The sequence below is a fragment of the Epinephelus fuscoguttatus genome, linkage group LG14, assembly GCF_011397635.1.
Source record: "Epinephelus fuscoguttatus linkage group LG14, E.fuscoguttatus.final_Chr_v1".
In the NCBI taxonomy this organism is placed as follows: Eukaryota; Metazoa; Chordata; class Actinopteri; order Perciformes; family Serranidae; genus Epinephelus; species Epinephelus fuscoguttatus.
In genome coordinates, this window is record NC_064765.1 from 8,060,569 (window position 1) to 8,073,244 (window position 12,676).

At 40.4% G+C, this 12,676-nt stretch overlaps 1 protein-coding gene across 1 annotated transcript in view; it reads left to right on the forward strand.

Annotated features, from left to right (window-relative positions):
• The window catches only part of galnt16 (UDP-N-acetyl-alpha-D-galactosamine:polypeptide N-acetylgalactosaminyltransferase 16), a 64,704-nt gene extending 56,467 nt beyond the window's left edge, over window positions 1-8,237 (forward strand). Inside the window, exons 14-15 of the mRNA XM_049596713.1 lie at window positions 2,023-2,139; window positions 7,353-8,237. Coding sequence (XP_049452670.1) covers window positions 2,023-2,139; window positions 7,353-7,496 — 261 coding nt within the window. The 3' untranslated portion in view covers window positions 7,497-8,237. The remainder of the gene's footprint in view (window positions 1-2,022; window positions 2,140-7,352) is intronic.
• Window positions 8,238-12,676: the final 4,439 nt, after the last annotated feature.

The window sequence follows — 12,676 nt, forward strand, 5'->3', positions numbered from 1 at the left end:
CTGCTGAGATTTTACAGTTATATTAATGATGAAGAACTCAGCTGCACATTACAGGTAATATCAGGTGTTGTGTTTGTAGCCGGCAGCCTGTGGCTCACATCAAAGTTTAGTGGTGATACAAAAAGATCCAAGAGTACGTTGCTGACAAAGAAATATGGTTCCACTGATTGTGAGAAAGACTTGGAACAGTTCTCCCCTCTCCAGGAAGTACTCTCAGCCAAGGTTGTCACTTTGAGGCCACATGTCTTTAAATCAGTTGTGGTTTGTGAATGATAGCTGCAGAAATCTGTAAGCGAGTAAGGTTAAATGTCTGCAGTTGTAACCTCTGAGTAGCACGTAACTGGAAACTTTTAAACCTTTTTTTTTTTTTTTTTTAAATTTTTGGGCATTTTTGGACAGTTAAGCGTGAAGGTGGGGGGTGGGGGTGGGGGGTAATGACATGCAGCAAAGGAACACAGGCCGAACCTGGGCAACAGCCCCGCACATGGGGCGCCCGCTCTATCCACTAAGCCACCGACGCCCCACATAGCTGGAAACTTTTAAAGACAAAGATTGAATGGATTTAGTCAATAAAGTCATATTTATACTTTATAAGAGAATAAATGAAACCAAATGTACCCCTGAAAATCACGTGAACACAAACATGTCTCAGGGTTCCTGTGAAACCTTCAAGTCTTGAAAGAGCATTGAATTTAACGATCTAAAAATAAGGCCATAATTGGTATTAAAATGTCTAAAATCAATCTTTAGAAAGTCTCAAAACTGTTTGGGACATGGGAAGTAGGATTTTATGAATCGTCTTTTTCTGATTTTGCATTGTAGACTCAAAATAATTGGTAACGTCTTTTATTTATTTTATTTTTTAATTAATTTACCGAATGCTTCTTGCATTAATGTCAGGCAGATCATGATAGTAAAACCAACAACACTCATAATAAGCCCAGTTCAGACCAAAGATTTGCGATGAGGCGAGTTGAAACAGACAACTACTTGCACTGCACCGTTCTGCAACGTCCTAAAAACCTGCTGAGTCACACCAGTGCAACTAGATGAGACGGTGTATCATCTCTATGCAACAACTTTCTGTACCTCTGTTCTGATTTGCAGCTTTTCAGGTTTATTTTGTGCCTGAATATAATTTGTAGCTTCTTAAAATCTGAATGAGGATAGTGAAATACTGGCTACGGCTGCATTTGTAGTAGTGATGAAACGGTGAAAAACAAAGCTAGCATCAGATGGACTGTATTCATAATAAATACTGATGGGCTGTAGAAACAGGTGACGAGCTTTACGTCATCTTTTTCTAAAACCAGCCGCCAGCATTTTGACCAGCTGAGTTTCAGGTGACACCATCAGCCAGCCTGAGTTGAGCTCAGACAGCCAGTTCACAACGCTGCAACTTTTCTCTGTAAGATTCTGAAACGGTTTTGTCTCACTGCGAATCTTTGGTCTGAACTGGACTTCAGAGCAGAGGATCCACTCTCTGGTCGATGGTTGTCACTGTACCCTGGTCGACATGGGAAGTGCAGATTAAACAAAAATTGGATATTTAACCAAGATTTCACAAGTTTTTCAAACCCTTCATGATGAGAGTCAAGGGAGTGGAATCCAACATGCAGAGTGAGAAACACAAAATAACCAAGAAAACCTGCCAACATGTGCCGAGTGTTTCCCAGTGCTGTCCCACCCTCGTCTCCACCATGCCTAGAAAGCGTTTCTGTTTTGTCTTTTTCCAACATTTAAAGCAGATCACCCAACTCTTTAACTGGAACAAAATAAATGTGTTTTATATTACAATGAACATTTGGGGGAAAATGTCCCTAACCCTAAGTCATTGATGTCAGTTCATGTTTTGGGGGTTTTTTGGTTGTTTTTAATTTTGGTTATTGTAAAATTGGTCTTCATTCCGTGTGGCATTAAAAAAGTCCTGAATCTTATTTGCCTTAAGCTGCAGGAACCTCTTTATGTTTTCATTACGATGATAGCAGTCACTACAGTTATATTTTTTTCTGTGTTTTGCAGAGATGGGAGCTAATAGAGCCACTGCTCCGGCAGCAGGACCTCTGCCTGGCCATCTCAGCCTTCACAGCAGGGTCAAAGGTCAAGATGGAGTCCTGCAATGCAAAAGAGCCCAGACAGGTAAAAGTAACTGTGGGATTTTAAGTGTTTTTAAGTTCCACAGTGGATCTAAAGACAAAGAAAGTGTCATTTAGTTTCTTTGATCAACAAGATTTTAATCTGTGAAGTTACTGTGTTAACGAAGGGTTAACAAAAGAAAGTGGAATTTGCTTTAATCTCGCACTATCAGTCATTTCAACAGCAGGTCTCAGTTTTTCCAAATGGTTATCTCATTTTGGAATGTAGCAGTTCATTTGTCCTCAAAGTGCCACTCACAGTGTCGAACGCAGACACGAAAGATTCAGAAGTAAGAGGTGGTTCCAGGACAGATGCAGAGCAGCCTTCCTGCTGATGATGATAGTGACGATGATGATGCCAGGAGATGATCTGAGTGACCTTACTGGGGCTCGGGCCAAAGAAGAGCAGTTGATTTTATAGGTGCAGTAGAACAAGCGCTCCCATAACTTCAGACCACACCCTTTTCCTTCCTCGTTTTCCCCTTTGTGAATGTCAAACATGCACGTCCCATGTGGACCCGCTTTGGCTTCACGGTTGATTTATGGCATCGAAGAGGGAGTTATTAACTGGAACCATGTGTGTGAGCGTGCGGGACCCTTGCCAGGCCATCCTCTCGTCTCTCTGCAGGCCCATCGCAATCCTTTGAGAGTTCTCTGGAGACCTGCCCATCAACAAGCAGCCCGTTCTTGCTGTGGGAGACGTTTGGCCTCTTTGTCCTGACGCTTTAATCCCCAAGAAAGGAAAAAATACTTGTGTTTTTGACTTTACTCTTAGAGTACTGGAGTGATTAACTCTTGGAGCGACAAGTGCTGATGGCCCCTTTTTTTTTTTTTTTTTTTTTTTAAAGAAAAAAGGGAAATATGTAAAACCAAAGAACGATGATGTCATCCTCATTATTCAGTGTTGGATATTTTTCAGTCAGGTTATCCATCACCAATATAACAGAGGCTTTCCCCTGATCACTGCTGCATGAAACAGCCTGGAACGGCTTTACAACATTTTATTGTCTCAGCATTAATGTTTTATTGAAATTCTCAGTTTTTTATATATATATATAAATTCTTAATCTAATCCTCAAAGAATTTCATTAGTTTGGGTTTCGCTGCAGAGTGTATTCCCCGTCGCCGGTCTAAACGTTGCTTCAGAAGTCTGGCCAATAAGGATCAATGTAATGAAATACTTGGCATGAATTGGCCATATTTAAAAACACTAAAAAACTCTGCAGCTTCACCACAAATACCAGTCGAACCTCAAGTTCATGTCACATAACATGAACACTTAATGTACAAATTACTGTTACTAAAGGGACCTCTCAGCCCAAAATTAAAACTACACATTTTTCCTCTTGTCTGCAGTGCTATTAATCAATCTAGATAGTTTCGGTGTGAGTTCCAGAGATATCAGCCGCAGAGATGTCTGCCTCCTCTCCAATATTTTGGAGCCGGATAGCACTGGTGCTTAAAGTGCCTGAAAAATATAAACAGCAATATCCTTTTTGAGAAATCATGAACCAGTTACTCAAGATAATCCACAGACCCTGTTGTGAGCAGTTTCATGTAGGAACTATTTTATTTCTACCGAACTACACCCGTATCATCGCACAGACAGAAGCATCAGTCAACTCATGGTCAAGAGGTTCGTGCTCATGACAGCCAGGCCTCCAGGAACACCGCTCAGCCTTGATTCCAGTTTGTTTTTTAGTGGCCTCAAAAGCATTTTTCCCATAGACCACCATTGTAAAAAAAAATAAAATAAAAATAAAAAAACAAGGTCAGTTATGAATCTTTTTTTTTGCGAATTTTTCATCCATGGGGGTTTTATATTTATAACACTTGCCTGAAGCTGAGAAAAGTAATTTAAAAAGCGGTGACATCATCAAAATTTAAAGTCTATGGGCTGAGCGGGAACTCACATGTGAAGCCAGTGTGAGATACCGCAGAGGTAACCTAGGCATGCAATTCCATTGGACTGAATATGCACCACCTTAGGGTTCAGTATCTAGGTATGATTATAGATCTAAACATCGAAGTTGAGCTGTAACGGATCTAAACCTCCTTTACTGAGCTGTAACGTTAGCTAGCTCAGTGGAGCTAGGTGAGCTTGCAGTAAATGCACGCTTCCTTCTGTGCAGTGGTTTAGTTGGTGGGTGTAGTTCATTCATTCATTCATTTTCTGTAACCGCTCATCCTAAGCTGGAGCCTATCCCAGCTGACATTGGGTGAGAGGCAGGGTACACTCTGGACAGGTCACCAGACTATCACAGGGCTGACACATAGAGACACACAACATTCACACTCACATTCACACCTACGGACAATTTAGAGTCACCAGTTAACCTGCATGTCTTTGGACTGTGGGAGGAAGCTGGAGCACCTGGAGGAAACCCACGCTGACACGGGGAGAACATGCAAACTCTCCACAGAAGGGCTCCTCCAGGATCATGATTTCTGGAAACAGACATTGCTGTTGAGTTTTTCAAATTTATTTTTTTGTCGCTTTGAGCACCACAAGCTGAGTGCCATCTAGTTCCATTATATTGGAGAGAAGGCAGACATCTCTACGGCTGATATCTCCAACACTCAACAACTCACACCAAAACTATCTAGATCAATAAATAGCACTACAGGTAAGAGGCTGTCCCTTTAATGTTTTAACTCTGATATTTCATTCCCTCTTCGTCTCTGTTGCACAAACATGCACACACAATTAAATACACACCAGGCACATATAACAGTTCATGTTTACACTATGTCACACACACACACACACACACACACACATGTATACACAGACACACTTGCTCTCCTCTGGGATTTTAAGATTAACCTCTCATTCACCTCTCACCACTTTGATAAGCCTCCATATGGCTCCAGGAATCTGTACTTGGCACTCTCGCTCTCTGCTGTTCCCTTAAGTTCAGCTCTGACTATTTAATCAGCAAGTTAAAAAGGGAATCACTTATAGCTGCTGATTTATGGACAGTCTGTTTATGAGGAGCTCACTTTCTCCCTCTCTTTACTTCAGTCTCAAGTTTCCTGTCGAACTTGCCGCGGCACTCTAACACACAGCGACTGGACCCTGGGGACGCTCTGTTGAAAAGAATATTAGATTTATGGAGAATCAAAGGAATCCAGCTGACTCTGTTACTCAGAGTAAATCATGTTACAAACAAAATCATAAAGTGATGTGTTTGTAAGCAGGAATGCTACATTTGTGTCCTCATCAGTGTCCTGTGAGGGATTTGTAGGAGGCTGAAGGAGTGTAAGTGATTTACTGATGAGCGTAAATACGTATTAGGAGAAAGTACAACAATAAAAAAGAGATACAACACCATGTTTTTTCCAGAGAGGGTGATCACATGAGCCTGGGGCCTTTACAGGTCCTTCTGTAAGTAGACGTACTGCAGGACACACTCAGTGTGTGCCTAATAAACTGACAACTAATACAATTCAACAGCACCACAAACTGCAGCCAAAATCATCATAAAGTTGACATTCAGAGGGCTTTAGTTCTGCTTAGCTGTCCCTAATAAACTGGCAACTAAGTGTAAAAATATTCCATTACAGTTATTAATGAATATATTTATTGGCCTGCACATTAAAAAAACAAGTGTTAATGAGATGTACACACAAATATTCACACACACACACACACACACACACACACACACACACGTACAGCCAGTCTGTCAGATATTGAATTATATGATGAGATTGTGGCAAAAATCATTGTCACAATTATTTTTGGTCAATATTGAGATGACAGTTTTAGCAAAAATAAATGTTAACACATGAGATGAATAAATTAAACAGTTATTGATCCGGTCTCCCCAGTGAACTCTTCAGGGTCTGTTTGTGTTTCTGAACCAACGATGAAGAATCCAAAGGACAGAGGGCTCAGCTGCAAAAATCTGATTATTAGAAACCGTTTGACTCCGCTTTTATGGTGTCAGTTTTAATTATTTATATGTGTAGCTGGGACAGAGAGAGTCATTTGTTATCATATTTTAGCGATGACATCACTGTTGCACTGATGCAAAGCGCTGCACAGAGACGACGAAGACTGATTGATTTTATAGGTTTTTTTAAGAAAAGCGTTGCAACTCATACTGTTGTAACCCTAATTTGTATCAGCGTGAAAGTTTGTCAATAAGTAACATGAAAATGCAGTTACATAAAGGCCACACTGCTTTGAGGTCATTTAGAAACAGTTAGAGTTTGTCCAACAGAGAGCATCAACAAGTACAGTCAATTTTTCAGCTGTAAAATGTCTCTGTTTGTATATGGATATCAGTATCTGCTTAAAAAACTCTGGTAACAGTCGGGCTATAACTCTAACGCACCTACACCCACGTGTAGTTCTCACACTGTTCCTATTGGATAAGGATATAAAGATGAGATTATTTTTTGAATATGGTATATATTTATATTTATTTCCTAAGTATTTTTGTAACTATTTTACTTCTTGCTGTAAGACAAATATTATTGGTAATTAATTAAATATATTAAAGTAGGTCTCTGAGAATTAATTATTGTACAGCTTTATACTGATGGGGAGATATATAATTGACTATAATTGATATGTGGAGAAGAGGTGGGAATAAATAAGTTTGTACTTCCTCTCAGTCCTTTTTGGACGTGTAAATTAAATCATATAATATTTCAGTTTTCATGCTTCCTTTAGTTACCTGTTTTTTATGTCTGTCTACCACTGTATGATTATTTTGTGTATTTGCACATTATTTATATTTTGTAACAATAAATCTTAATTTGTACAGTAATTAATGACTAAAACTGTTAACTGTAAAGGAGTAAGAAGAATTTTTCCTTTTTAGTGATATAAGTATGAAGGAGTATGAAAAGTAAAGTACTACAGATACTATAAACAGAGTTACTTCCATCATCGTTAAGATGAGTAATAAATGGCGTACAGAATATTTCATCAGTGACAACAAATAGTTTCTTCAGGCTGACTACAGCTGGCTCTACTGTGATTTTTCCACTGTGAGAGCAGCGAGTCAATCATTCATGTGATTACTGTTATCCAGGTCTGATTCAGTCCATTACTCACCACTAACATGAACCTCCTGTGCTGATACATATCATTTATGATCAGAGAAAAACACAGACCAGAGAAGAAACATCTGCGCGCTCTGTCGAACTAACTAACAGAGATGAATTCATGTCTCTCTTTTTTTTTGTTTCCTCCCTCTGCAGAAGTGGAAGCCTAAAGGCACGGCTCTGCAGCACATGGTCAGCGGCCTGTGCCTGGACAGCCAGGCCCCATCGGGCCCTCCGGTCATCACGCAGTGTCGCGCCCAGGTGGCCAGCCAGACCTGGGAGCCACAGATTATCACCTGAGCCACGGCGTGATGGGGACGAGGCAGAGGGAGGAGCGGATTCTGGACCCGACCTGCAGAGGGACTCATGGGGATCACGTCTGCACACTGTCTGTCGCCTTGCTGAGGGATGAATGGAGTGAGAACTGTACTTTTGTGATGTCAACTTCAAGCTCCTGCTCACTGGCGACAGGAGAAAACATTTTAAGGCCTTGTTGCGTGAAACATCCGAGGTCCTTCGTGTACAGTGCTCCATCCTCCGAGGATGCTGCAGTTCTTCTACGTAATCTAAGCTTTTCACTGAAAACTGTTGCACATTTCACTTTTTCATTTCTGTATCTATCCTGGTCAACAATTCCTTAAAATCAGAGTAGTGCGGATCGCCTCAACACAAGTGAGCTCACACTGCAGCAGCTGTGTTGAGGTGGGCCGCAGCTACTCTGAGTCAGAGTCACTGCTTGTCTTGTTGCCTAGTCTTAGGTTGAGGCATGTCTGGTGACCGTGTGGACCGGGGCAGCTTTATGTATAGCCAACTAAAACCTGAGCTTTTATTTTTTGTCTCTTTAATGGCAGAACAGCAGTCTTGAAAGCACCATGCAAAGCACCGTCAGGAACATTATTTATTGTTTTGCATGGTCAGACCCAAAGAATGTTTTATTTTCTGTCTCTCTACAAAGTTTTATGTAAATATTTGAAGCAGATAATGGCCTGGTTTTTGTGTCAAGTACTCTATATGTTGTTTGAGAAATAAAATGTGGTAACAAAGGAATTATCGCTCCAGTTATTTACAAAATGAGATGGAGTCAAGGTTATAAAAGTAAACTATACATGAACTAAAGACTAGGTGTTACCAAAATAAAACTAAGCTAAACAATATTGTAGACTTACAAATATAACTAAAATAAAATGTAAATATAGGAAATGTCTTCGGCCACTTTGTCAACACAACATGCGCAAGGAAGCACTGGTGCGATTATGTATTGAGACTGGGACGTCTACATGACTGTGAGTCAGTTACCTTTTCACAATGTTGTGTTTTATATGTTATACTTATTCTGAATTTATTAAATCTTGCCCCTTACAAATACTGCCCATATTATTTTGGCAGCTGTGGCTCAGAAGGTAGAGCGGGTCGTCCATTAATCGGATGATAGGTAGTTCAATCCCCGGCTCCTCCAGTCTGCATCTCAAAGTGTCCTTGAACAAGATACTGAACCTCAAAATGCACCCAGTGGCTGTTCCATTGTTGTGTGAGTGTGTTAAAAACTGAGGAGCAGGTGGCACCTTGTACGGTAGTGACTCGTGTAAAAAGCACTTTGAGTGGTCGTAAGACTAGAAAGGTGGCGTACAAGTGCAGGTCCATTTAAAATAATAATACTAAAACTGATTCAAACTGAACGAATACTAAACGTTTTTAAACAACAAAAAATAAACTGAAAACTAACTGAACAGAAAACAAAAATTAAAACAAAATAAAAATCAATATTAAATTTTATGTTTTTAAACAACAAACACACTTGTTAACAATCGGAATGTACAGAAATCCTGATTCATTACAAATACAATTGGCAGCTAAATATTTAAGAAGAAGAGGATATACTTTATTAATCCTGAGGGGAAATTCAATTTCTCACTCTGCTGTTATTTACACACAGGCCTGAAATACACACACAAGCACAAACAGGACCTACATGTGCATTAAATGGAGAGATGTCAGAGTGAGGGGGGGCTGCTCATGGAACAGTTGGGGATGCAGTGCTTTACTGAGGGGCACCTCGGCAGCACCCTCAAGGATAAACTGGCACCTCTGCAGCCACCAGTCCATGCTCCATACTTGGTCCATACAGGAACTTGAACCAGCAACCCTGTGGTTCCTAATCCAAGTCCCTATAGACTGAGGTACTACCACCCCATCCACTTGGAGACATTTATTTTAGTATTTCAACAGTCTAACAAAGAACATTATAAATATTTTAGCTTTGTGTTTGAAATGCTGGTGGTGTCGAAAGGTTAGTCTGTTGGTCTGACACATATTTCAACTCTCCGTCTACCTCGTCTATTCTATGAATCGCCATTAAAAGTGGCACAAACTTTAGTTTACTGACTTTGAATTCAGTGCTACCAACAGGTCAGACTCTTCACCTATTCTGAACTTCTGTTTATTGCAGGATAACTCTAAAAGCATGGTGTCAACCTTATCATTTGCGGGCCAGAAACCAGCCTGCCAAAGGGTCCAATATGATCCACAGGATTACTTTGCACCCCTGTTTCAGGAGCAAGTTAAAAAGTGAGAATCATACTTCATGTAAAATGCTGCTCAGAGGCTTTTCCACCCTGACCAGAAAACAATGATTACTCATTCTGGTCATATTGAACTAGATATTTAACACTGAAGAATATCGTCTATCAGCAGCTTCAGTACTTACTTACTCCTCTTCATCTTCTATGGGTTTCAGTTAACTCTTTCCATTGTATGACATGTTCATAATTTCCAACTCCAGTGTCACAGTTCTGCGCCAGGTGGTTTTGGGTCTTCCAGGTTTTCTTTTGTCTGGTGGTGTCCATCTTAAGGCAACTCTCATGATCCAGCTCTGTTCCATTCTTAGCACGTCCTAGACATCTCAAACGTCTCTGTGTGATTTCCTTGGTGATGCTCCGGCTACCTGTTTTTTTGTACAGTTGAAGGAGATTTTGTTTGGTCAGAAGATCTGGCATATTCGTCTGAGGCGTCCAGTGTGAAAGGCTTCCACTCTCATCATATCTGTTTTGAGCACTCGCCAACTCTCTGATCCGTACAGCAGAACACATTTGACATTGCTGTTATACAAGAGCATCTTCGTTTTAAGGCTGTATTGCTTGGATCTCCAGATGGACCGGAACTGGGAGAAAGCACCCTGAGTCATCCCGGCCTTGCTTTGATGTCTTTTTGGGTCCCGCTGTCCTGATTTGGCAGGTGAAGTCTTCCACAGACTCAAGTGGTTCCCCGTTCACAAGAATGGGTGAAGCCTGAAGTCCCTAAGCCTGCTTGTTCCTGTGTAAGTCTGGTGTCAATGTCTGCCTCCATCCTGTTGAGAAGGACCCTGCAAAACACCTTGTTGTCACAGTACAAAATAATCTAAATCACGCTTCTGTCTTTAAACAATGTTGGTGGAACCCTGCTGCTAAGGCACTGCCAAAACTTCAGATTTGTAAATGGTTTGTAAGGCAGGAGATAACTTAACATGCTCCCTCAATAGCTTCCACTATAGTTTGTAGTAGTGACAGTGAGTAGAAGCTGACTAAATGGAAAAACTGATACACATTGTTAAAACTGCACTTAATTTTCTTTTAGACATCTCAGGCTGTTCATCGTCTGTTTCATAAATGAGCAAACATTTACAGAACGCACTTATTTACACTAGAAGAGGGGAGAGATTGTTGGTTATGGATTATTATAAAATGGTTTTACTGGTGTGTGGCCCACTTGAGATTAAACTGGGCTGTGTGTGGCCCATGAACTTAAATGAGTTTGACACCCCTGCTCAATGAAGTCTCAGCATACTATGTTAGCATCCTACCAACACTTTTGTTCTTCTACTCAGGTAAAATTTTGAGTTCCAGGACTTTAACATGTGGCGAAGTGTTTCTACACTGTTTTATTAGTACTATTACGAAAGTGACAGAACTCAGTACGTCTTCTAACACTGACGAGTTCAATCATGTCATGAGAACAGATTTTAAATGGGTAACATATGATGAAGTGACAAAATCAATGCAGGGAAATAAGTGAGGTGTAATTAAGCACAGTGAGTGAAAACAGGTGTGTGTGTGTGTGTGTGTGTGTGTGTGTGTGTGTGTGTGTGTGTGTGTGTGTGTGCACCAGCTGTGTAGCTGAGTTTACACATATTGACCACAGGGGGGCAGAATGTCCTCACAGATACATGAGAGGCTCCTCAGCAACATTTAGAGCCTCTGACCTTGACGGGTTGATGGATGAAGACCTGGTGTAAAAGACGAGTCATAAAGAAGATTGGACTTAAGATAGTTAAGAATAAAGGAGAGTGGTTGTAAAAGGAAGATATAGACTCTGTGTGTGTGTGTGTGTGTGTGTGTGTGTGTGTGTGTGTGTGTGTGTGTGTGTGTGTGTGTGTGTGTGTGTGTGGCTGCAATGAAATACATTGGCATGACATTTGTCAGCATAACCGGCTTGACAACTTTGTTAGTTTTTTCTCTCTGGTGGTTTTGTAACCTTCCCCGCTGCAGCCCAGTAAGCTCCACAGCTATGTGAGGAATGCAGGTTAATGCTGATAAACTTGTGGCCTTTAAAGGGGGCCGAGGTTTCATCATCAGGGGAGGAGAGGGGGGTGGAGGAGAACAAAAGGGTAAATGACAATGAATATTTTTGTTAAAAAATCAGTTTTTAAACACAGCACCGCGAGTGTCGGTCAGTGAAACATGGCCACAGATCAAAACTAACCAAGATACAAGAAGAAGACGACTTTAATGACTTCATGTAAAACAGGAAGGATATAAATGAGACTGTGGTGTCATCCAAATGAGCCTTTAAACTGTGTGGTTTAAAGAGTTCCCTCTCTGACCGGGTGTATTTGCGTATCAGACAAATATATAATGAAAAATGGGTCAGGTGCTTCACAGCAGAGGCAACATGTAAAGAAGTATATTAACTCACCCACTCCTCTTACTTAAGCTGGGCATTACGATGAGTAGTTATGCTACGTTATACTTCTAAAACTCTAGAGGGATTTCAGAGAGGAGAAATCCTATTTTTTACGCTTAAATTCACAGTGTTAGTCACAAGTTACTCTGTGCATTTTGATTTTTACACACAAAGATCAACTTAATGTCGACTTAAACATAAATGTTGATGCATTTTTATTGTTTTAGATTACAACTAACGTTAAATCTAGTTCCATCTCAACCAAATACAAAAGTACCATGTTGTTTTCAGAGCACACTGATGCAGCAGTAATAATGATATATTTTTAAATGATATAAATAACGTCAACACTCATGGGGGGCGTGGAGTACTTTTACTTTCGATACTTCATGTACATTTAGCTGTTGGACTTTCTATTATTATACTTTTAAATGCCAGACTTTGACTGGTAAACAATTATTTGTTTCAATACCTATGTATTAAGATCCAGTGGTGAAATGTAACTAAGTACATTTACTCATGTACTGTACTTAAGTACAGTTTTG